At 41.9% G+C, this 25,749-nt stretch overlaps 1 protein-coding gene across 1 annotated transcript in view; it reads left to right on the top strand.

The window, feature by feature from the left end:
- Positions 1-1,070: 1,070 nt before the first annotated feature.
- kcnh5b (potassium voltage-gated channel, subfamily H (eag-related), member 5b) overlaps positions 1,071-25,749 on the top strand; it is a 150,518-nt gene continuing 125,839 nt past the window's right edge. Inside the window, exons 1-4 of the mRNA XM_069661283.1 lie at positions 1,071-1,143; positions 10,420-10,543; positions 14,229-14,335; positions 20,453-20,581. Of these exons, the coding sequence (XP_069517384.1) occupies positions 1,071-1,143; positions 10,420-10,543; positions 14,229-14,335; positions 20,453-20,581 (433 nt within the window). The remainder of the gene's footprint in view (positions 1,144-10,419; positions 10,544-14,228; positions 14,336-20,452; positions 20,582-25,749) is intronic.

Genomic DNA, 25,749 nt, shown 5'->3' with positions numbered 1-25,749 from the left:
AACTGCTAGCTAGTTACAGGGCGTCTTAACAACAATTTATCCACCACTAATTGATACTTACATCAGACTCTATAGAAACCCTTTATCAATGACTTAATTGACCTGATTTTCAGGACTTATGACTCCACTTGGACTCGGACTCGAGCAACATTCGGACTCAGAAGATGGAGAGGAGGACATTTATTTTTTTCTATAGGCCGTAATAATTTATTCAGTTTCATGTGTGCTCACCTGCATGCACATTCATGTGTCGTCTTCAGCAACAGTTCCAGATGCCGAAAGAGGCACCATGAAACGTGCAGAAGGACTTGGTTTCGGACTTGAACACTGGGAGACTCGATGGGACTCTAGGTTTGGTGGCTCGACTACAACACTGTCATCATGCCGACTGATTTATTTATGATGTTTTGTCCTGACAGCCCAAAAGTATAACTCTATAAAACATGAATAAAAGATCAGGCAAGCAAAGTGTCAAATATATAACTTACAGAAAACCCTTTATAAAGGGAGACTTGAGATGGATTATAATGATTATTAAATATAAATCAGTTCTAATCTCATATTGATCAGATTCGTGAGTTTAAATTCATAATCAAACTGGAAAAAGAAAACTATAGTGTAGTTTTATAAACCAAACGAGCAACAATCCTGAATAATTAAACCGAAATGTTGCGTATAGGCTGCATGTTTTTGTTTTTGTCTGATATCTTACGATGCAACATTTTTTTAGTTTTTAAAAACGTATCATTAATTTATGGTCTGACGTTAAAACGTCTTAAACATTACAGTCATTACACGGTTCATTACACAGACAGTAAACCTTACAAACGGCACATTATTTTGAGGACCGATCCCACAGCAGCAGACACGCATGCGTCCTGGCGCTCGGGTCAGGCAGCGGGGATGCAGCGCCGCCACCGTGGCTCAGTGCGCCCCGAGCAGCCAAGGCGCACGGTTACAATGAGCTTCTCCATCGGCCCGACTGAGAGCCAGCATCAGAACCCACCTGAGAGAAGCACACACGCCGAAGCAGACCCGGACCGACACCAGCTCCGCCCGCCCGCAGCAGGATGCCCGGGGGAAAGAGAGGGCTTGTGGCACCGCAGAACACTTTCCTGGAGAACATCGTCCGGCGTTCAAGCGGTGAGTCCGCGCGCCGGAGAGAGGCTTGGTTCTGGGGCGGGGGGGTTTGGTTTCACGAGGCGGCTCGGACCCGGACTGTGCTGGAATACAGTGTGATTTCATACCAGTGCTGCCACGGAGGTTTGGTGGAGGATAAAGCCACACAATCACACTTTGTACCTGCTTTTATTTTGGAATCGTGGAGTTCCCCCCTCTCTAAGGCTGCACGAGTTAAAAAGCATAATAATTTACGTTATGCTGATTTAAGTTACATGAACAAGGGACTATTTCCTCTGGGAGAAATGTGTCATTTAGTTTTGAGGAATAAGACCAATTTTGTTCATGTCGGTTGTTTTCTGCCTCAAGATTCTCTCAAGGAATTTACGCACCGTTTTATTCCCTTGTTCATTAATCTGTGATGGACTTGAAGTGATTAAAATCCCGTGAATAATCTCTCCAAATGACGTGAGCTCATTATGTGAGACTAAAATAGCAGCGTTGAGTTTTTAAACTGGAGATTAAAAGTTTATTTTTGGTCATAAACTCGCCAGTTTGTGTTTATAGACCCTGACAGCTGCTCAGCCAACAGCGCCGGAGCTCTCGGATCATTATCAGTGAATTAACCGCCTCTTCCTGATGCTATTATTTTTAATAACCTGTCTCGATGATGACGAGGGAGTTGCTCTTGAAATTAATAAACTGCGTTGGTTTCGATGCGGCCTGTGTCATAATGTGTCGAGCTGCGTTTGGATTATGTGAACAAAGTGGCAGGTTGTGAGGTAAAATGAGGTAGCTACTTAATAAATAGTTGCTCACTTATTCAGCATATTAATGTGTTCACTATTACTCAAACGCATTATTGGTTGTTTTTTTTTTCAGCAGGCTCCATCTGCGCCGTAAACTGCGCCAGACTTGGCACCGGCCTGAGACACACGCGCTCTCAGCTCTGATTAGATTGATTGCTTTGCCTCGTCTTCCCAGAAAACTCACTGGAGTAATTGGCCGGAGTGAAAGTCATGCAGGGTTCTGAGTGGGGGCGCAGGCTGGCTGGATGGGTGGGTGGATAGGGTGCTCGGAGATAAGGTCAGGAACGAAAAAAAAAAAAAAGATTGTTCCAGAAACGTGTCTCCGTGTGTCCTCGCGGTGTTTGTGCCTCCGGGACTGCTGCGCACCTCTCGGGGCGTTTCAGTGCTAATTGGAGAGCCACTGGTTGTAGTGTTTTGTTTTTTAGTTTCTGCAAGAGAAGTCACACAAGTAATTAGCTGGATGTGAAGTGCTCACGACGTCGAGATTGTCCTGAGACTTTTCTGTGGCCTCGGATCAGATGATGAAGCCTTCAAGTTAAGGGAAGGTTGTGACAACAATGACGTCTGTTTGACCTTTTGTTCAATATGAAATTCATGGCTGCAAGCTATTATTTTGACCTTATATTTTCATTTTATTGTCAACACGTTAGATATTACAAAGATATAGAGAAAGCTTTCCAACACAGTCAGCAAAACAAGTCAAAAGAGATTAAAAATCAAGTTGTGCTTGGTGCATTTCGAATTAGCTTATTTAAAAGGCAGTTTTTGACATATCGATGCAGTGTTGATGGTGTTCTTACTACATTTCAGGGTACCTAGAAACTCAAAGTGACATACGTTTTTTCACTTGCTGATATGAGACTCCCAAAAAGTCACAAGCAGGTTAACAAAGTTTAAAACGTGAGAGAAATTTGAGATCATCTTTGAACCCAAGCAGCACACTGATTAACATCAACAGTTGCACCAACATTGTTTTATTGTCAAATATTATATTGTAGTGTCAAATGTTACATACCTTCAGTGTTACTCCATGAGCAGGGCCGGGTTTATCTAAGGGGGACAAAAGCAGGCCGTGGCCCTGTTTATTTATTCAAATACAAATGTAGCTAAGATCATGCCTCATGTAAATTCTGACAGATAGATCATAACTGATTATTTATTTAATAATTGGCACTTTTGGTGATTTTAACTTAGCACAATTACAAAGTACTTTGGGGCCTTTAAAGTTAGGCCTCAGGGTTACAGACTCTTTTTACAGCAGACTTTTGACTCGTCATCGAGCACAAGAGAATTAATTACAGCCGATGTTAAAGTTATACCTGCTCTATTCCTGCTTTGACTAAATGATTAATCAACTAATTGTTTCAGCTGTTCTTCTATATCACAGTCTGTATAAAAAGATGGCCGACATGACAGCTCCCTAAAAGTGAAGCCAAACCCTCTCTATCGCCCCCTGCTGACTGGCTGCAGTATAGCTCATAAAGCCCGCCTCCTCCATGTTAACAGATGGGACATGAGTCAAACTATAAAATCAAAATATCAAACATGGTTTCTGTCATTATAGTTAGTTCTTATCATGCTGATTCACGTCCAAGTGTTCATTTTTCTGACACGTTTATTTTTAATTAGTTATTTGATGCTGTCAAAAGGATGATTGACAGCTCTGTTGACAAATACGGCTCCTGCAGCCGATCTGTTCCGGATTATCAGAGTAGAGGAGGATCGGCGAGAGGAGGCGTAACTAAAACAATCACTACAGTTTCCATACCTGAACGTTAACCTCAGACCAACACAGAGAAGTATTTCTGCTCTACTTATATTACACTTTTCTAGTTTTCCATCCTGTCCAATGGCTATGTCTTTGAGAGCTATTTTGGGTCTTACCTAAGGGCACTTCGATATGTAGAGTGCAGTAACTGGGGATCAAACCACCAACCTTCCGCTAGAGAGATGACCCACTGAGCCTGAGCCTCAGTCACCCAATGTACTATGACGTAGTGTGAGTAAAACAAAGTTGCATAATGCACTGGTTCTTCATATGTTTTATGTAAGTGACTAAAGCTGTTCGATCAATGTATTTAAGTACAAAGTAAAACATTTCTAGCTAATATTTCTCTCTGATGCGTAACAGAAACCTGCAAGGTTTTATAGCCTGTTTTGTGTTGTCTTTAATTTGAACTGGAAATTGAATCTGATATTAAAAAGTCCCATTAAGCGTTTTACATTATTCCCAGACATATTGAACCAGAGCTGTTAAATCTAAAATCATCTCATCAGTGTTTCAGTGGATAGTTTGACTCCCCCGATGGTCCCAATGTTGTTCCAGAGGCTTCTTCACTTCCCTTTGAGCAGGTCTCGGCCTCCGTGCGGCCTGATTGGTCGAACCTCGGCCCAGCTAAGTAATTGGTTGTGATGAAAGAGGAGAGTAGAAAAGGTCAAGATGACTCTGTAGTTTTTGGTGTTGCATTAAGTCTTAGTCAGCTCTTTAAGTCTAAAGGGCGCACAGGAGGCTGGTTTAGGCTTTAAACAAGAAAGTGATGAATTTAAGGAACTATAGTTCCTCTCTGCACTGAAACATCACTTTAGTAATTGTTCAGAGAGAGAGAGAGAGGGAGCCGGAGAACAGATGAGGCTATGATTGTTCTGTGTTAAAGGCATGACCCATAATGCACTGCAGTCTTGTGTGACTTGTTCTGAGCACAGAAAATGTTTTAGGTTGGTAGTGGCTCAAATATCTATAAGCACATTAAAGTGATAATCTCGAAGAGCTCATTTTCGTTCTCTTTGGCGGCCCCTATGGTGATAAACGGTAATTGCAGGAGCACACTTCCCAGATATCCAGACAGTGTTGCATGAGTGACGTCCACGGTCGGCTCCGGTTGCAACTCTTGATTTTTAGACTGTTTGCTTCATCTGAGCGTCCAATTTGTTTCTTTTTCTTTGGATTTTCTCTTATTGTTGAAGTTGTATCTGTAGTCATCCATCTTTTCTTTGTTTGTTCAGCCATAGTAGATTACTGTTTACTCGCAACACTTGCAGAGAGTGGAAAAGCAGCCGCTTAGCTCCGCCTACCCTCTCTGGCAGACCAACCACTGCTGGCTGATGGAAAACGCGTCACTAATACCCCTTTCCCACCTAAATTTAGCATGTTGATGTGGGCTTTTTAGACCGGGAAGACCCACTGATAGACTATGATTATCTCTTTTCCCACTGCCAATGAAGTATCCTCCTGTTGGTCTCTTTTCTGCCGCATCATCCTCCTCAACAGTGTGTCAGTGATCTTGAACCATTGACTGTATACAAAGATGGACCACGTGTCTCCACCTCTAGGTGTACAAAAGTGAAGCCAAAATACCTCCAGAGCGGGCACTGCCATCTTCCTCATTTGGATCCAGAGTCTGCGCAGTAGAGATCCTTCCGCTTCCCAAAACACACATTTAACTTACCGAGCAGGTCGGTCTGCAGCAGAACAGCTTCTTGTGTCACTGATATGGAAAGTTCAGTGACTGTAAAACCCGTCTAAAACCTTTTCCTCTGTGGCTTCTCAGTGTCATCCTGTCAGCCTGCTGTTACACCTCCATGCAGATAATTAACATGAAATTAAAGGTCACTGTACTAGAATATTCTCGCCTGGCCTAAAATACCATGTAGGTTTTCGCAGTACATGCTCACATGATTATTGGCTGGACGTTGGCTGGTATACAGAGGGTGTTGGTTGTTTTATTAGGACTCAGATATCCCTCCGCCTGTGATCTCCACTGCTGATATCGAAGTTTTTCCCTGACTACAGCAAGAATATTTTTATGACAGTTACTATTTTTTGTGTCATCAGTTGGCTGACCAGGGAAATCAATGTGAGTGCTGTTGGAGGCTTTTACTCTTCAGTCTGTAACAGCTGCTGTGAATCCAGCCCGAAAAAGAGCTGAATTTATCTGTCGGTTTCACTGCAGACGTTTCAGCGTCTCTTCACACTTTAAATGCTGTTTCCGACAGTTTTCCTTCCTGCTGTAAACATTCACTGTACTGTGGGAGACGCTGCGTGCTTGTGATGTTTTTGGGCACGCACAAAGTCAAGTCTGAAGAGCTGTTTCGGTCTCTTTTCATCGCAGAATTCACAAGTTGTGCCAGCTTGGCTTGGCTGCTAAAGTTTACCTGCGAAAGTCTCTGACAGCAGATTCCTCAGATGTTGAAGGACATTATGGGAAGTTTTAGCTCTTTAATTATGTATTGCATTTACTGGAGACCTTCTATAGCAGGTGAAGTTGTTTTTTGACCTTTAAACAGCCAGTGTAGTCCAGTTTTTGCTTGATTGCTACAGAAAATAACTTGCAAGACTTGAACACTACCTGAATCTGTTACAGTGGAGACTTATTGTCAGTGTTCGGTCATGTTTAAAGAACTGTTTGTTGGTGTATTCAGTGCTTACAGGAAACTACGTCACCCAAGATTTGAGGGTTACCTGCAGAATATACTCAAAGGAAAGACGCCATAAAATATTTGTCAGCATTTTTTATTATGTGTTGTTTTGGCCTTCTTGATGCTGCTTTCAAGGACATTACGTCTGAGACTTCATATTCAGTTGCTGAAGTCTTCGGGGGTTTATTGTGCAGTTCCTGACTGTCAACTTGTGAGTGTCCTTAAATGCACCAGAAGGTAACTGAGTTAATTTTGGCTTGTTGTAGTCTGCATATTATGGTTGTATTTTTGGCTTATTATTAGGTTTGATAACACTTTATTGAGTGTTGTAGCTCCCCTTCAGGGCACTGAGGTCATGTGGTAATAATTTATGGATTTTTAAGATTTACATTTTAAGATTTCTTACATATTATACATGTTGGACTTTTTCTGATATGTTTTAGGGAAACTAGAAAATAAAAATGTGATTAGTTTTAGGCAAAATCAATTAAGGTGATTTGATATTCCTGCGTCAGAACAAAAGAAAGGGTTTTAAAGAAACTTATTTTAGGGACATACATCTTACAGAGAGTGTAGGTTAACTAAACAGTTTATAAATAAAGTTTGAAAGAGTTATTTTCCAAAAATACTGGTTAGTTTAAACGTTTCTAGCTGGGTTGGATTCTGCTTGGGAGAAATTATGACTTCCAAGTTTGTTTCTCTAAAATCCCTGAGGCTGTGGCCTCGACTGTCCAGCAAACTTGTTTAGAACAAGAAAACAAAAAAACATGTTTTTGTTCACTTACAATTTTTACCTTTCAAGAGAACAAAAAAACAAAATCTAGATTACCTTTTTCTGTTCCTGTGTAGCAATATCCTGCTTCCCCATATCCCTTACATAAACGGATAGAAACATTGACCAATGTCACAAAAATAAGACCTCAGTTGAAAATATCTGGAATTTTCCTTTTAAATTAACCAATAAAACAAAGACTGGGTGTTAACAGTGATGCACTGTTGTACTAAAGTCAATGCAAAGTCTCTGTAAATTGGTTTTCATCCATTTCTAAGTATATTTAATGCACCAGAGAACGGTCGACAGCACAGAATACGTGAGCAGTCGTTAAGTGTCTAACAGTCAAAAGCACCTCTTTTGGTCTCCCATGTGACCAAAGCTACAACCATGGACAATATGTATTCAATGAATAATAAATAACCTATGTGATTATTAAAGAGAGAAAAAAGCACGCTGCTGGTGGCGTAATCTCCCCCGCAGATGTTTTCCTGTGTGCTCTTTAACAGGCTTTCTGTCTTTATTTACAGTCTGTAGCTGTGAGGCAGCTCGTGCAGCTTTAACGAGGGCGGTGATAGATATTATCTCCACATCCATATCTGATAGATTTCATTGTTAGGCATGTGTTTACATGGAATTCCCCGAACCAATGCACAAGAACAAGAAGAGGAATCATAGCAGCAGGGAATAAACATATAAAATGAGGCGAGACATGCACAATGAATAAGTAAAAAGCAGGATAATGTAGGCAGCTGTTTACATTTGTCAATATAATACATTAATATGAGCAAAGACTAAGATTGTAAATATGTACATTGGTTATATAAATGTTAATTAATGGCATAGTAGAGCAGCTAAATAATTCCACTGAAGGCACAATAGTTCTTTTCTCAAGATCCAAAATAAACTTTTACACCAAACACTTATTGTTTAATTACGTTGATGAAGTATCCACATTTTTACCATAGAGTAGTAGTGTTGATATTTGTTTGTCTTTTAACGTCTAAAAACCCCCAAAACATGTCAAACTTTTGGGGAAGAAAAGATCAAAGACCAAGAGATGGAATGTTAGCTTTCAGAAGCTAACAAAGAACAAGCTAGCAAGAAGAGTGAAGGGGGCTTCACATATAAGAAGGCGGAGCTTAAAGCAGGCTGTAACAAACATGGCTGACACTGCAGTGAATGACTGAGAAGAATGCAACATGTGCATTAAAGTAAGTAGTATCAAACAGCTGGACCAGGTTGTGTTAAAGCAGAGGTGGCTAATGCTATTTTGTTTAGCTAGCTAGAGCTTCTACTCATGACAGTCTGACTGTGGTGACATTTCTTGGTTTAGCAGTTAAACACACTGTCTCTCTCTCAGAGGATTTTCATCTGTGAAGAGTCAAAGAAGGAGAAAATCTGTACATGAACTTTACTCAAAAAGATTTAACAGACTTAGAGGAGGTTTAAAGAACGGACTAAGTACTGGTAGTCATTTTAAAAAGGATTACCAGTGGGGTGAAAAATCATAATTCTTCTAAGACTTTGCTGAAATCCAGATAAGTAGTACACTGGAATGAAAGAGAAAGGTCGAGGTGATTCAAACTGACTGTTGTAGTAAGTCTCAGCTCTTTAATTCCAAAGGGCACCCAGCAGGCCGCAGCTTTTAAAGCAGCTTGTGCTTTTAAGTCCGTTTCACTTTAGAACTCGGCACTTGTACTTTTAAAGGGTTATTAGCCGCTGTGATCTTTCTGTCTTTCCACATGAACTCTGCTGTAAGAGTTTCTTTCAAGAACACAGTCCAAACATCCTACTTCACACCTCCTTAGTGATTTATCTCCTTTACTTTAGACTGTTTCTTTTACTTCGACGTGCTGAAGGAATTCTCTTTTACACCAGTAGCATCTATTAACTAAACTTCTTCAAAGGATCACACTTGATTTAAATCAAAGGCCACTTGTGTTGAGTTACAGTCTAAGACGGCTTAGTGAATAAAATCAGAGTTGCATTTTAGTTTAAAATGCAATACTTAACACAATAAATGACACCATAGGTGAAGAGTTAAGCCACCTCAACCATAGGTGTTTTACAGTATGGAGCAACAGGGCCGATTTTAGTCCAGGTTTAAAGTGGACTAAACTAAGAATAAAGTTTAAGTGTGGTGTTTGGTGCAACAGATTGTTAAATGGACCCTTATTTTATCTGACTTGAAAGGTGGTTGGTTTGACCGACCGTCATCCTTTGTTTTCCAATAACCAACCATGTGAGATACTTTTGATGCCTGCTTTCTCTCCTTTGGTCCATTTATGCACAGCAAACAAAAAAAACAATCTCTTCTTTCGACCACAGCTGCAGTGGTTTATTAAAAGTTATCAACCATTGAATTGCTTGCCAACTACTGATAGTTGATTCATCAGTTAGAGTAATTTTTTTAAGAATGGAAAGACTAAAATGATCTGATTTCAGCTTCTTGAAATGTGAATGTTTTCTGCTGTTTTACTCCTATGACTGAATATGTTTGGTTTGTTATCTGGTGATCAACGTTATCTGACATTTTATAGACCAAACAAATAATTGATTAATAAAGACAATAAAATATGTCGTTAGTTGCAGCCCAGCCTGCACGGTGGTGCAGTGGTTAGCTCTGTTGCCCCACAGCTAGAAGGTTCCTGGTTCAAATCTAAATTTGATGTAGGGGGCCTTTCTGTGTGGAGTCTGCATGTTCTCCACGTGCATGCGTGGGTTCCCTCCGGGTACTCCGGCTTCCTCCCGCAGTCCAAAGACGTGTTCGTTAAGTTCATAGGTGACTCTAAATTGCCTGTAGGTGAAAGGTTGTCTGTCTCTATGTGACTGACTCCAAGTGTAACCCCGTCTCTCGCCCAATCAAAGCTGGGATAGACTCCAGCCTTCCCACGACTGTGAACAGGATATAGCGGTTTAGGTAGTGGATGGATTTGCCGTTTGACTTTGCTCAGCTGTTACTATATTATCAAACTCTCCAGGATTCATAGCATTTCTCATCGATGTTGAATGAGAAGTTGAGTTTGACACTAATATTATTATACCAGCTGAATATGCGTCCTCAGCACTTCCATCTGCAGGATGGTTAAGTTCTGCTCAGCTCACCTGTCAGGCTCAAAACTCCTCTTTGTCCCTCTGGCATTCGTTGACGTCTTGAGTTATCAGAGACCAAACTAGAACCGACCCACACATCTTTGTGATCCCCTCCGGAGGCCGAGGAGCTTTGCAGCCTTTTATCAGTTTTCCATAATTGATGACTGCGGCCTGACGTTCTTCCTCTCTGTCCTGTCCGTCTTTCAGAGACCAGCTTCCTCCTGGGAAACGCCCAGATCGTCGAGTGGCCTGTAGTTTACAGCAATGACGGATTCTGCAAGCTGTCTGGCTTCCACAGGGCTGAGGTCATGCAGAAGAGCAGCACATGCAGGTAAAACCATTTTAAGCGTTGATAATAGGCACAATCATGCAGTACAGTTACAGTGTTAATGGAGCCATAATGACTCTGTAGTCTTGTTGCTGCATTGTAATTGCACTTAATGCAGCGTGACTAAATATGCAGTCTTCACCTGCATAACATCTTCACATTTGCATACAATTTTCTACTATATCTATAAGAGGCATATGTCTAATGTAGCCCCTGGGTCTTTTAATGCTTCAGTTAGAGAGGCAAAAACAATATCTGCTTCATGAGTTAAAACCACAGCAGAGCAGCTTTGAGTCTTTGTGTTTAAAACTAAAACCATGTCATTTTCAAAGTGCTCCATTTATCCTGCAGGAATCATTGAATATGTCCTTTTTTTTATTCAGCTTCATCCATTATTTAAACACGGCGAGAGAGACGGAAGATTAAAAAGTGTTTTTTTTTTTTTGTGGCTTCCTGCTTCTGTCCCGTCACAGCGATCATTAAAAACGACACAGTGCTGCTTCACAGGGATGTTTACATGAACATAACTTTTACAGTACGAGAACGGCTATAATATCATGCAAAAGAAGTGCGGAGCTCAGCAGAGAAAGAGAACAAATAAAATCAGCAGAGAGAAAGAGAAAGAGAGAGAAAGAGAGAGAGAGGAGAGGTTCCACCGCTCAGTGAGACTCAGAAATGAATCCAATTTGGAGCTGCCAGGGGAGCTCTGTTCGGTCCGGCTCGAGGACGGCGTCTTCCCCGCCTGTCAGTCAAGACGTTTTTAAAAATTTGACTCCAAAGGACGTCTCCTCTCCTCAGGCGCCTCTCACACACACACACCCACCCGGGGGTGACGGCCTCGACTAGCCGGCGGGCTAAAAAGGCTGCCTTAGACACTGAGCTGTGTGAGAATAGAAAAAAAAAGGCGGGCACGGAGAATTACCCGTCCGCTCCCTCCTGCTGCTCGGGGCCCGAGGAGGACACTGAGACCGACAATCCACTCTGAGAGGATACGAGAGCCCGCTGAGAGCTTAAACTTACAGGCTGCTGCCAGAGTGATGGAGGAGGGGTGCTTGTTAAATGGGCCCAGTGCCATTTAGATGGAGTAATTGGAGTAAACTGCAGTACGAGGCCTTGACTCTGCGAGGTTGGTGCAGACGTATCAGCAATTTGCATAATGATACGAGGGCTATAAAAAGTCCTGAGCTGTACTGAAGAGCAGAAAAACATAGAATTCTAATAACTACAAACTTTAATGTTGATTAATAACGTAAAAGAAAGAAGAAGAAGATACACTTATCGGCTAAATTCCTATAAATATTATTTCTTTACCTGTTTTGGCCTCGTCTAAAAAAATCAGAGGTTTTGAGGTTTTGAGAGGATGTCTTTGGAGCATCAGGTGTATAAAGATATATATACACTTGTAATGGCACTGCACTATTCAACCTAACTTAATCTTTTAGAATGGAACCTCCCTATCAATACTCATTAACATATTCAACCTGTAATAAAGGCCCACTGCTGCTGTATGGACACTACAGGCCGCTGCTACGTGCACAGATAGACCCTTAAAAAAGGCCCCTGATCTTTTGACCTCAATTCCTAAATAAATATAAGGACGGAAAGGTTGTTACATCCCGGCTCATGAGGGGAAAGGGAAGCGACATGAAACCAGTTGTTCTTTGTAAAAACAAAGTTATTTATTAACAAAGAAGGTGTGGATAGTTTTACAACAAAACGTGAGGCCAAATACGGCTGAAAAAGATCCTGTGGGTGCTGCTCACATCAATAAATCAATACAACAAAAAGACGACTCCGGTGTTTCCCACAGTTGTTTGGGTGGACGTCCGCGGTACGTCCGGTCCGCTGCCAGCCTGAATGACGAGCTGGCATAACTCTTTAAGGGTGAGATGGTCAGAGCTCATCAATGAATGATATCTTGTTCTGGGCCACGAATCAATCAGACTCCTCCAGCCAGCAGCACAGGTGGGCAGGACATCCACCTCTAGAGACACACACGACTCACCAGCACACACTGAAACGGTTAGACACACACAGGGAGGTTTGCAGCTGTAATTAAGGTCAACAAAAAAATCATTATCCCCCCTGCTGCTGATCAGTCTGACTAACAACAATACCATCTACTGTATATTACTTAAAGAAAGACAAAGCATTAAACAGGCGGGACGTGCTTGCTTTCATAAAATCAATCTTTCGTGTCGCAGCTAATCGCAGGATTTTGAGGTTTGTTGTTAATTCAGAAAAAGCAGTTTTTTTGTTTTTATGAAAAGTTTTTTTGGAATTCTGAGATAATTAACTCGTTAATTCAGAAAAAACTGAATGAATGCAACATGACCTAGTAGTATAATGTGTTCGACTATGGTATGTATAGTTTTTATAGGCTTTCTGAATCGGGGTGGGAGTCGAGTATTCGTTGGTGTTTTTTGGGCCCCTTGTCCCCCAAGACATCCGTGCACGCCCCTGATGGGCAGCAGCGGTTCTTCATTAAAGATGAGCCCCTCTTACTTTGTAATATTGTCCCCCAATTTCCATCTAATTTACTCTTAATGCAAAATAGAATTTGAAGTCCGAGTTCAAGCAGGAAGACTTGAATTATCATTCTAATTTTAACGCCTCTCGGGGGGGCTCCACCTCTCAGTGGTCATCCAATTATTCCGCTGAGCAGTGTTCACTTTCACAGCCTTTCTATAAAGCCATTAGCATGTTAGCTGCAGGATGTTTAAGCTACTTGTTTACACCTGTTTCTCTTTGCTGCTATAAATCAACTAGTAATTACTTTCACAGGGTTAAAGCTAAAGTCTCTGCCTTTCCAAGTTTAATATAGTTAGTGCCAGAGCTGTCAATCGAACACTTGGGGCGGGATTTGCACCATTGGGATCAGATTTTACTTATGTGGTTTTCGTTCAAACTGCTGGAAACATTGATGGAAGAAGACCCGGAAAGACATTTTACCAAACATGCACATTACAACAGATGTACTTGCATGATTACACCCCACACTTCCTGATCATTTAAAGCCACCTATAAATATTTCAAAGCCTTTAAGAGTCCTGTAAAGGAATTAATTATCTGCTAAAGGTTTTGAATCTGCATTATGGGCACGCAGGCGAGGAAGTGGGAGGACCTTTTATTGTAGATCCTTTGTGACTGCACTCAGTGGTCAGTGATGATTAGATCTGTTTATGCTAGCTGGCTACAAACACACGAGGCTGGTTACATTAGCAAGAATAATACCCCTAATAAAGACACAACTTAAGGCTTTTTTAAAACGGTAGAAAACGTAAAATACTGTGTTTATCTTGCATGTAAAATCAACTAAATCGCATTACTGTGTCTGCGTTAGACCTTGTGGACACTGCAGAAACAAACTAATCACTCAGACTAATTATTAAACGTAGATTAAAATGTCCGCAGCCCTTAAAGGAATAATAAATACAACCATGCCAGGAAACGCAGGCCGAACCAATCCAAAACCAATCCTCAGTCCGTCACTGTGAGAGCAATTTATGCTGCTGCTGCGTCACTTCACCCTATAAGGGCCGGACATAAAACTTAATGGACGCTTTGTGGTAACACATCGACAATGCCTTTAAAACACATGTGATATACTATAACACAGAGGCAAAGGTTAAAAGGTCAGGTTGATATTGATCCCTGCTGTGTCTCTTGCTGCCTGTTTCCTTTCTAGTTTTATGTACGGAGAGCTGACGGACAAGAAGACCATCGACAAAGTGAGGCAGACGTTCGACAACTATGAGTCCAACTGCTTCGAGATCCTGCTGTACAGAAAGAACAGTGAGTGTTTGTGACCTGACGGTGTGTCTCTCATGTCTCCTGTTTGTAACACTACGATTAGATTCTCATACTTAAAACTACTACGATTGTTGTAACAGCCAAAAGGGCTGCAACTGACTGTCTAAGGCTGGAGATGTATTTGCTTTTAACCTTGCGTTTACGTACATGTTCACATACTTGACTGCACTACGCGTGTTACTGGAGGATACAGCTAGGGGGCACACCAGAGAGCTGAGGCCGATTGCAACAACCGTATGTGCGGGACTTACCCCTCAATCCCACAGGGTCCATCTCCGGCGCGTTCCGTCTGCGCCGTGTTTGTGATCCGGAGCGTTTCTGGAGACACGTTTCTGGGACGCGCCGGAGACGGACCGCGGCGCGTGCTGTGGAATCACAATCGTTGACTTGAATGGGCACGATCTACTCTGGAGGTGCACAAATTCCATAGGTTCCATAGGATTCCATAGGATCCGGAGACGGATCCTATGGAATCGAAGGGTTAAACAACAGACATGGCGACACTCGAGGAGGCTACAGTTCGGTGAACGGAGCACACCTTCTGCACCGTCCCCACTCCGTTCCTCCGTGCACGGATGTAACGCTCCCGGACTTGTTTCCATTTAGTTTTGCAGGTTTCAACGTCGATTTCTAAAATGTAACTTATCTGTCTCCAGCTGTTTTGACAGGCATGTTTGTCGCAGTGCAGCGGCAATAACGTGCAGACACGGTCTTTTCAGCTCTTCATTAAAGCTGTCTGCCATTGTTCACCCTGTCACATCCCCTCTGCCGCTTCACTGCCCCTACTGATCATGTGCATACTGCATCTCGCATACATGTAGCGTTAATTTTTGAGGACGTGCACAGCCGACGCTCCAAACGGACGCAGGAAACACGCGGCAGCCATTGTGCATACGTGAACGCGAAGTTAAAAGCAAGTAAATCTCTGGCTTAAAATGACAGAAAATGGAATCTATTTTCTTTGTCCAAATAGATTCAATTTGCATAAAAGAAGCAACTTTCAACAAGCTTGGACCATCAAATATCTGGCATTTGTGCTTGTTGAATTAACGAGTTATTAATAACGGTTATCAGTCTCCGCACTAATTGTTAACTGTGTAGCATTCTGTTAATGTTGCTGTACATCATTATGAATTAAGGCTTTGTTGCACTGCCCACTAATGGCTTTAATATTGCAGATGATATTATTGGATTTTTAATCCTGCTTCTCTCTGTAGAGGTCTTTCGGCGCTGCCAGGTCTTTAGGCTTTCCAATTTAAAACTCAGGAATGAGCAGGGCCCAAGCTTTTATTGTCCGGCTCCTCTGTCTCAGAATTTCACTTTGTCTCTTTCATTGCTTCCTAGATTTTTTACACAGCTGCTTTTCTGAGAGAAAACATAACCATGTTAACAAGATCACTTCTTGTAGTTGAGAGATGAGAGGATAATCGCCTGACTCTACAGTTCCCCTCAGCTTTTCAGAGCGTTGGAGTGTTTTGTTTTTTCACCCAAACTTTGCCGCACACTTCACTGCTTTCCTCTGGGCTCTTACTACTTTTCTAACATAGCTGGTGAACATAGTGGAGCTTATCCACCGATCAGCTATAACACAATGACCACTGATTATGTCGTTACAGTGGCACCTGTCAGTGGGTGGGATACGTTAGGCAGCGAGTGAACATTGTGTCCTCGAAGTTGAAATGATAGAAGCAGGAAAATTGGGGAAGCTTAAGGATGTGAGCGACTTTGACAAGGACCAAATTGTGATGGCTAGACGACTGGGTCAGAGCATCTCAAAAAACTGCAGCTCATGTCGGGTGTTCCCGGTCTGCAGAGGTCAGGACCGACCAAAAGTGGTCCAAGGAAGGAAAACCGGCAAACCAGCGACAGGGTCATTGATGCGCGTGGGGTTCGATCCAACAGAAGAGCTACTGAAGCTCATATTATTAAAAAAGTTGATGCTGGTTCTGATAGAAAGGTTTCAGAACACAGTGCATTGCAGTTTGTTGGGTATGGGGCTCCTGGGAGTCCTCAGGAGTCGGTGGAGACCAAAACCGAGATAAAAGATTGTATTTTTGGATGTAGAATCATCAAGTGGACACAAAGTGGGGATAATCATGCTGCTCTCTCTTTGTGCTGAATTTACATATAAGCAAGTGTTTGTAACTTTAACAAATGAAAAGTGATTTGTCAGCTCATTGCCCCTTAGTCACCGAAAATCAATCTCGGATCCCATCAGACGACGATATAGCCTCTGGGGACAACGGTGAACATGCAGGGTGTGTAGCCCGCGGTTAGTGATAAACGACTTCCAGTCAAGACTTCCTTTTCCGCGTGCCGCGTTGTTTACAGAAAAAGAAACCGTTTCTCTTGTGATTCACTTTAAATAACGGGTCTTACCTTTGCTGAAATTTCAACATCATCATGCAGAAAACTAAAAAGTCAAAATGAAGCTTTGTCAGGTCTGTCCTCAAGAGGAGAAGAAAACTCCTTTTAAAATGCTCGTTTGTTGAACGGAGGTCGGGTCGATCTGATGCATTTGAGGAAGTCGGGAAATCTGAAGGCTGACTGCTTTCGTAACATGCCGTCAAGGGAATTAATCTCAAGTTTTAGATCTAGAACAGATTGTTAGCTGTTAGCATGCAGATGTCTTTTTATAGAGTTAATAAGAAGCTAAATCGTCATCAGATCACGCTGATGGGACATTCCACCTGCTTTTGCTCTCCTCGCGACTGTTTTTCCAGCATACGCCACAGCCTGCTGATACATGATTGGTCAGTGTTACTCAGCCTTCCCGGAGATCCACGTCCCTGCCAACAGATTTTACATTTCTATGTAGAATCACTTAATGCAGATTTGACATCACATACACCCTTGTTACTTTGTTCTATGACATTTAACAACGACACCATCATCATCAATCATTCTATTAACACTTCCAGTTTCCGATTTCCCATTTTTATAAATGTCTTTCATTCAGCCTTTTATTCATTAATGATACACCTTGTTCAAATTCTGTAACTTATTATTCATATATGTTTGATGGTAAGGCTGATTTAACTCCCTGCTAATGTTACATGCTGGATAAAAGAGGGATGGATGGGTGTTGGCTGAAACCTTAACGGGAAGATGATGAAATTGAACGACTACTTACGTAAATGATTCAAAAATATTGATGAAACATAACTTTAACAGGTCAACCATGAGATTCTTCCGTCCAGTATGACAGAGCAGCACGAGAGAGCAGTAGATCCTGGATCTGTAGCGTTGGAGAGGAGCACAACAGACAAAAGTGTGCAGACAAAAATAGTTCCAAGTGTTCCTGTCTTCAAGAGTGATCACCCACAAGAGCAAAAGCGATGGTGAGGAGCATGAGGCAGAGAGGGAGGAACGCTAAAATATGAAAAGATCAATTTTAAAACGGCTGAAATTTGCTGACAAATCAGGAGAGCGCGCCCTTATCGAGGCTGGGCGTAAATGAGCTGGGTGATGATTATGAACAACTTGTATCCACAGAAAGTGTGCCAATAAGTGTGTGCAACTCTGCAGAACTTTATGCAAGGAGGTAATAAAGTTACGAAAACCTCTGCTGGTTCAAGTTCTTCTGCACAGAAAGAACAGTGAGTTCCCTGTAAGTATTGACCTGAAATTAACTTGTTAAAACCACGTCTGTGTGAAAATGGGTGATTCAAACATGAGGTTAGAAATAATCCATGTGTAAAGAGACAAAAGAAGAAGGATCAAAGTGTTCTTTATGAAGATTACTGGGTACAACACGCAATACTCAGCTGTTGCTTGTACTGTTAGCAGTAAATGCTCTGTACTGCACAGTGAGGCTGCTGCTAATTCTTCACGATTCATCTTAAAATGTCATCAAACTATTGAAAGGATACTTGGAAAGAAATTGGGTCCAAATTCTAAACTACACAGTTATTGTCAGCAAATGCCAGTGACGCTTTTGAATTTTTCTTTCAATCATGGACACTTAAGTTTCACAATGCTGCACAAAAAGTGGAGGAGCTCGTCATTGCTAGAATATTTAAAACAAATTGCACATTGTGCATTGATCTGATCGCTCCTGGAAAAATTTCAGAAAACAATGCTTTAACAAAAAAGACCAAAAACACCTGCATGTTTTAAAAAATTACAAAGATTAAATTCAGGTTTATTTTAAAAGACAACAGTGAAAATATTACATACAAAAGCAGGCTCGCCCACAGAAATGGCTGGGCCCCTGAAAGATCGAGTGAATAGGTTATTATTCATCTGCTCTCTCAACATGCTCTCTCCTATAAATACATAGGTGTAAGACTTACTAAGAGGCACAACATCATTTTCATCAAAGAAGTTGCCGTGGTTTCAAATTTTAGCGTTTAAAGTCTTTACTTTATACCATGATCCTTCTTATAGTTGTGCAGTGGTGTCTTCACTGGTGGTAGCTATCTCCTGGAAAGTTACCTGTAATGTTAAAGGACAAAAAGGCCAAAACAAAAGGTTGAGGACCCAGATGCAGACTGAAATAAGAATTTATTTTAAACAAAAAGGCACAAGGCGAAACAAAAGGCTTACTCTTATGAGGAATCCAAAGGGGGCAGGCAAACAAAATCCAATGGTAAAGAGGTCCAAACAAAACAGGCAATAAGTCATCCAAATAAAACAGAAGGTGAAAAAATCCAGGGAAGACTGAGAGTACTGACAAGATGCATGGACATGGACCAACGACAAAACTCCAGAGAAGGACGACACAGGATAGACGACATAGACTCACGCACGATGGATGACAATGAACAGGCAACGAGACAGGGGAGCACAAAGACTAAATAAACTTAGGAGGTGAGGCTAATCAGACACAGGTGAGACAATCAAGGGGCAGGTGAAAACAATCAGGGCAGGGCACATAATCAAACAGGCGGGAAAACACACAAAGGCAGGAAGTGGACCAACACGAGAGACAAGGTGACAAAGTAAAACAGGAAATGATCTAACCAAAGAGACACAAGTGAAATACTTAACTAAACAAGACTAAACACTGACAAGAACACAGAATAAACTAAATACAAAACTAAACGATGAAAACTCATGACAAGGGACAAAGTGACAAGGTAAAACAAGAAATAATAACTGAACATCGAAATACAAGACAAAAACATAACTAAACTAGATTGGCTCATGACACTTGGCTTGTCTCTTAAAAATTCTAAGCACCTTATTTTTATTTGGGCCTAAAGCCTGCTCCACCTTTGGCATCACTATTTATTAACTGGTCCTGGTGTGATGATGATGAGGTTGTGTATGGCCCGTCTAAGGTCCTGAGGTTTTATTACTTTCATAAAATAAGAAATATGAATAGTGAGTATTCATTTACAAAAATGTACGTTTTTCAAATGTTCTCATTTTTTTCCATAGTATTTTCTAATGTAATTTAGAATATGCATGGGGAAAACATGCAGTACAGTATGACTGCTTGTTCTCATTTGTGTTGAAACTGAGCTCAGCCGTTTGGACCAGTCACAGTTGATCAGACAGATGTCTAATCAGCCATAAGTGAAAGCACCTGTGCAGGTGTTCAAGGCCTTCATCAAGATTCATGTGCAGTGGAATTCCAATGATACATATTGAGGGACACCTGCGATGTTTTATAGAACATTTGTTTTTTAAAAAAGTACTTTAATTTATTGTATTAACTGCAAAAAAAGTACACAAATGCAGAACATACTGAATACAAGCTAATATGTGCTGTGGGGATTGGGCTTTAAATTTCTTTTGTTTTATAAGACGCTTCAAAGCTTCTTTATTAATTGGAATATACAGTATTATGTTGCCAGAGTTATGTGGACATAGGAACATTACAACAACTAGTTTATTTGAAAAAAAGTGTAAAGCTCATGGTTGAAGAGTGAGCTAGCTCATAACAAAGTAGCAAGCTTTCTAGCTAGCAACATCTGGACAATAAGTAACAACAATAACAACAGGAGTCAAGTGAGTTTCTTGTCTCATTACCGTCTGCAAGTGTAAGTTGGTTATACGTAAGTAGAGGAGGCTAAAGTAAACTTGCAAGGTAATATATTTTGAGAACTAAAACAAAAGACACATCTAAGATTTATGTTGCTATCTCTGCAGGAAGTCCAGTGTGGTTCTACATGCAAGTGGCTCCCATCAGGAACGAGAACGACAAGGTGGTTCTGTTCCTCTGCACTTTTAAGGACATCACCCTCTTCAAGCAGCCCATCGAAGACGAAACCACGAAAGGTGAGTGTTTCACTGCGGCGGGGAGGTGAATTCAGTCAGAGGAGCTTCCTGAAAGCATCTTTGCACGAACAACAATCTCTCCCTCTGTTCTTTGAAGACTATTTTTGGGTCTAGCTGTTTTTGTTATTGTGTAATTCAGAGTAGAATTTCAGGAATGGATGACAATGAAGTCTTTGATGGATGTGAACACGTGAGGACATGATGTGCAGCTCAGTGTACCGTTTTACATTGTGTTTTATTTTATAGCACATAAAGAGTTACAGAAGAAAGGGAGCAGTACGGGGGCTGACATGTGACAAAATTTAAGTGGGAAGCAAATGAGTACATGGCTGGATGATCCAGTATGTAATGTAATGTGCTGTAATGCTAGCTGCCTTCTGAAAGGACATGTAATTACTTTTTTCATCCTCCCCCTCCGTCAACTTCTATTTCTCTCACGTCGTCTGCTGCCCTGAAATTTTCTTTCTCCGCCTTTTTATTCTTCTCCTCACCCTCTATGTTCCCCATTTACTTTTAGCCATGCTAGCAAAATAGCTATATGATCTGGTGGTCAGTTGATCCACCAATTTAGTCTAGACTGAAATATCTCGGTGCGTATGATCACGGTCCAGAGAGGATGAATCCCACTAGCTTTAGCGATCCCCTAACCATTCCCCTTGTGCCAAGACAAGGTTTACTATTTGAGTTTTATTGACTTAACGCAACAATTATTGGATCAATTGACATTTTAGTTTTACAACAGCACATTTATATTCCCCTATTGTTGTAATAACTGCTTTGACTCTTTGCTAGCGCCATCACATCTTTGACCAATGCTTGCAAAGCTAGCAACATCCCCACCAGCCACAGCTGTACTTTGTGCTAACTAGCAAAGTTTAGCATGCTAACAAACTAGAACACGAGGGTGAACGTGCACACATTTTACCAGTTAAACGTCAGCATGTTAGCCCAGCCTGTTGTGAGCATGTTAGCAAGCTGAGGTTAGCATTTAGCTTGAAGAACAGCCTCACAGAGCTACTAGCGTGGCTAGCCCTCACACTTCTCCTCTTCTTTCTTCTCCTCCTTCAGCTTATTACTCCTTTTAATTACTGAAGATTCTTCTTTTTTTGTCGAGCACTTGTTCGTCTTTCAGTTCTCCTCCTCTCACTCACCTTGTCACCTCCCTCTTCCTTGATGAGAAAGATGCTCTGGCTTTGTATCTCTCCGTTCTCCTCCTTTTTCTGTTCATTCTCTTCTTGTTAATACTTCAACCCCTCCCTTCTGTCTTGCTACTAGCCCTTGTACGCCTTCATCTTTTCTTCTTCTTCTTCCTCTTCTGTACTTTCTCTCTCTCAGTTAGAGGTCTCAGACAATCCCTCTGCTTGCTACAAGTGTTCCTTCCCCCCGTTTAGTTCTTCCTAAGCTCCGTCTGGATATAAAGACTGAGTCAAGTCGTGTTTCCCTGTGTCGTAACGTCTCAGGCTGTCAGGTTGTGTTTGAGGAGCTCGGGATGCGTTCAGGAATCAGAGGAGATATGGGTGGCGGTGTTGTCCTGTGTCCCCTGACTGATGCACAGTGTCAGCTTCCTGCCCTGGGCATCGTTTACGGCGTCGCTGTGCGGGTGTGTTTGCCCTTTGACGAGGGCCCCCCCCTCCTTCTTTAATGTACACACACATGTAAACAAGTGTGTACACGTGTAGCGAGATGCACTCCCTCCTCCCCCCACTGCTGTCGTGTGATTTGTTTGTTCATTCATTATGTGTGCTTGGCGACACATGAATAACATAGGTCAAACATGCAATTAGAGCTTGAGTGGAACTAAGACTGTCACATCAGTGTGTCGCCGTCTTTGCTAGTTAGCTTCTGCTGAGGATGATGTGACAAACTTCTGATTTAGCTCTGTTATTTTTCATGATTTGAAAAACTCACTTTGTCAAGTGTGCATCTGTTGAGCATGTTGAGCATCTGTGGGCTGCAGATGTGAACGCAGACGGCCGAATGTTTCACCTCGACTTTATGCAGACTTTTTCCTGCCAGCCTCCTCGTAAAACGTCCGGGGGAAGTTGGGATGAGTCGTCGTGTGAATGCAGCAAGTCGAGTGAGTAGACGGGGTGATGATGTTTATGTCATGAGGCCCGAAAAGCGGCACATGATTAAAAACATCCGAGGTTGAAGCAGGAGGATCAATAACAAGGCGACAGCAGCAAAGATGTCTGCAAACGTTCAGGAGCTTCTGGCTGTGAGGGCCGATGCTGAAATTGTTCAGCAGTTGCAGCGCACCCCACTCCCCACCGACAGGGATAATCTGCCGCCGTGAGAGACGTGTGTGAAAGGGCAACAACAGTGGCAGACTGTCTTGAAATTTTCTGCAAATTGTCAGGAGTGTGTGTGTGAGAAGGGCTACTGAACCCCAAAGTATCCCAACCAACACCAGGCCAACAGTTGGCATGGAAGTGTCAGAGTGTGGGAGTTACAGCCGCCTGTTATCCAGAGGACTGTAAGACGTTTTCAGGAGGCATAGTATTACTTTCAGAGGCAGTGTCGGGATGGAGGTGGCGTTTTTCCCACAAAGGTAAATGTCAGTCAGAGCACAGTTTGCTGATGCATGTGGGCCTTTCACTGTCGCCTTGTTTACAGCAGCGCTTTGTTGATAGATCTTGGATTTGGAAAGAACATTCTTCCTGCGAACGTAGCGCTTAAAAGGAGGAGACGTTGAACTCTCCGTGCTCCTGAGAGAATGTCTCCCGGTATGTGGGGAGTGGCAGTTCATAGACGGAGCCTGGCTTCTTAGAGGAGTTGCAACAATTCCTCCAAATTTGATCAACAAAATGCAGCTATCCATACCTATTAGAAGCAGCCACAGAGGGTTTATTCTCATCTGCTGTCCCTCATGAGTGAGAGGGGATTGTTTGTCTGTTGTAAATCAAAGTAAATCACGTCCAAATGACAAAACAAAAATAGAAAATGACTCGGGATGCACGATATTGTCTGCAGGTTATGGCTTGAAAATGATACATCGGCATCGGCAGATATGTCATTTTTTTCTGCCGATATTTTCCGCTGATACAACAACGCTTTAATTCTGCCTAAATGCTCGATGATTCCCTAAAAAAGCTTGACGTAATGCTACGACATGAACTCGGCACGAGTGTGCCCGCGCACTGTCTGCGCAAAGTTATCAATAATATACAAATAAAGACTAAAAAGTCGCAGAAACTCGAGCCAATGAATAGAAGTTAAACAACTTTCACAACTCTTAAGCTAGCTTAGCTAACAGTTAGCTTGCATTCTCGTCATTTTACCGGACTTAACATCAAACACGCCAAAGCCGACGCTAACAGAGTGTAACATAAACATCAGTGCAATACTTACTGACACACACGATAAAAAGAGTCTGTCGGCGATCACTGATGTCTCCATAGTAGGTGCAGTAAACAAGTCCGGGCATGTCTCCCTCACTGACGTGTTTCGGGGCGGATGCTGCATTCAGGTGCGCTCAGAAACGTGAGTGATCAGACACGTGACCTTTTGTTTTTGGTCACTACAATAAGAGTTGGCATGATATCAATTCCACTACAGGGGAGACTTGATGTTCTCTGCAATTCGGTGGAAAAAACATGTGCCTAGTATATCTGTATATGTCTGTAAAAAGGGTTGGAAAATATCGGTATATTGGATATCAGCAAAAAAAAGATTTTCTTTTCGTCACGGAAAATATTTAAATTAAGTTCCAAGTTCTCCTTCTCTCCACATTCTGTCAAACTCTAATGTGATTGAAGCATCGAGACAAGTTAATTTTCCACTGCTTGCTCTCTGCTGAAACGACAAAGAACTTAAAAATGTCTTTTGCAAATTTAATTCACCCTCAAAAGCCTCGTTGTTCTTGGAAGTAATCATTATGTGGTCAGCTGTAAAGGTCAAACTGTGAGCTGTTTCTGTTCTCAAAGTTGCTCCTGATTAATATATTGTTTGATTCTCAGACGTTTTGAAATGACTGATTTAAAAACACAGTTTGCTGTAAGCAGATTGCTTGATTCAGTAGACATTCAAATGCTTCGTAAGTAGGGACATCTTAAGACAATGTCATGTGGCTGTCGGGCGTTTCACTGACATATTTCAGTCATACTGCAGCTAGCCAGTACTTTATGTTGTAATTCAGTGCAGTACAGGCCAAAGTGAGGCTGCGGCATGAGCCTGCTGTGTCACAGAGCTGCAGCGTTTTCTTCTGACCCGCTGTGTGATTAGCAGGGAGGGAGCTTCGCCGCTGCAGGCGTCCGCAGCTGACTTTTCTCGTGCTGCAGACCGAGACTTGCTCTCGGCTCCGTCTCTGGCTGCTCCCGCGGCTCGGCACGCCACAGCGCGTCAACATCAGCCGAGCACGAGAGAGTTCCCGGCCTGCTAAAAATGTCCACCCTCCGCTAAAAATAACAGAATAGATGCTAAATGTGTTATCTGCAGCCTGTGATTCAGAGTGTTCATGCACCCGGCTTTGCCCTAAAATATGCCTTTTATCACCCCCCGCCAACCATCTTACTAATGATACTATTCTGAGTGTGCTCTACATTCAGACATGTTGCTCACACGTTTATCGGTACACACACGTGGAGTCACCGGCTGGTTTTGTTAGTGACTCATGAGGAGGGCGTATAAAGAGATCTACCTTATTCCTTTAACCGTGGCTTCTGTTTGTGGTTTTTAAGTTTAGTGCGCTGGCGTCAGAGTAGAGATATGAATGTCAGCATCATTGTAGATGAGTAGTATGAAAAGAAAGCGGAGCAAAGCCAAACCTGTGGAGGTGTGAACATCATATTGTTGATGTATAGCAGAGTGGTAGTGTAACCCCAGCCTCAGGTCAGACATCATTTCAGGTAGACGGCTAATCACAAAGACTGATGTTAAAGCTCACCTGGACAAATAAGACACTTTTTAAATTTTTTTTAATACTTTAATGGAAACTTTTATGTTTTTTTTCAATAGCTTTCATATCATGTGACCCAGTGTCCACAAATTGATGTCGGATGTTAATTGGATTTTTTTGCTTTTTCTATTTTCAATCAATGTTTCTTTTAATAGCCAAATGTCATGTGACCTGATGTCGCCAAAACATTTTCAGATGTTAATACTTATCAGTACATTTTATTGGATTTTAATGCTTTTTCTAATTTAAATAAATATGTTTTAATAAAAAT

This window comes from Semicossyphus pulcher, unplaced genomic scaffold (genome assembly GCF_022749685.1).
Source record: "Semicossyphus pulcher isolate SPU_LCO1_2020_fin unplaced genomic scaffold, fSemPul1.0.p SCAF_14, whole genome shotgun sequence".
NCBI classification, from domain to species: Eukaryota; Metazoa; Chordata; class Actinopteri; order Labriformes; family Labridae; genus Semicossyphus; species Semicossyphus pulcher.
This window is presented reverse-complemented; position numbering and strand designations above follow the sequence as displayed.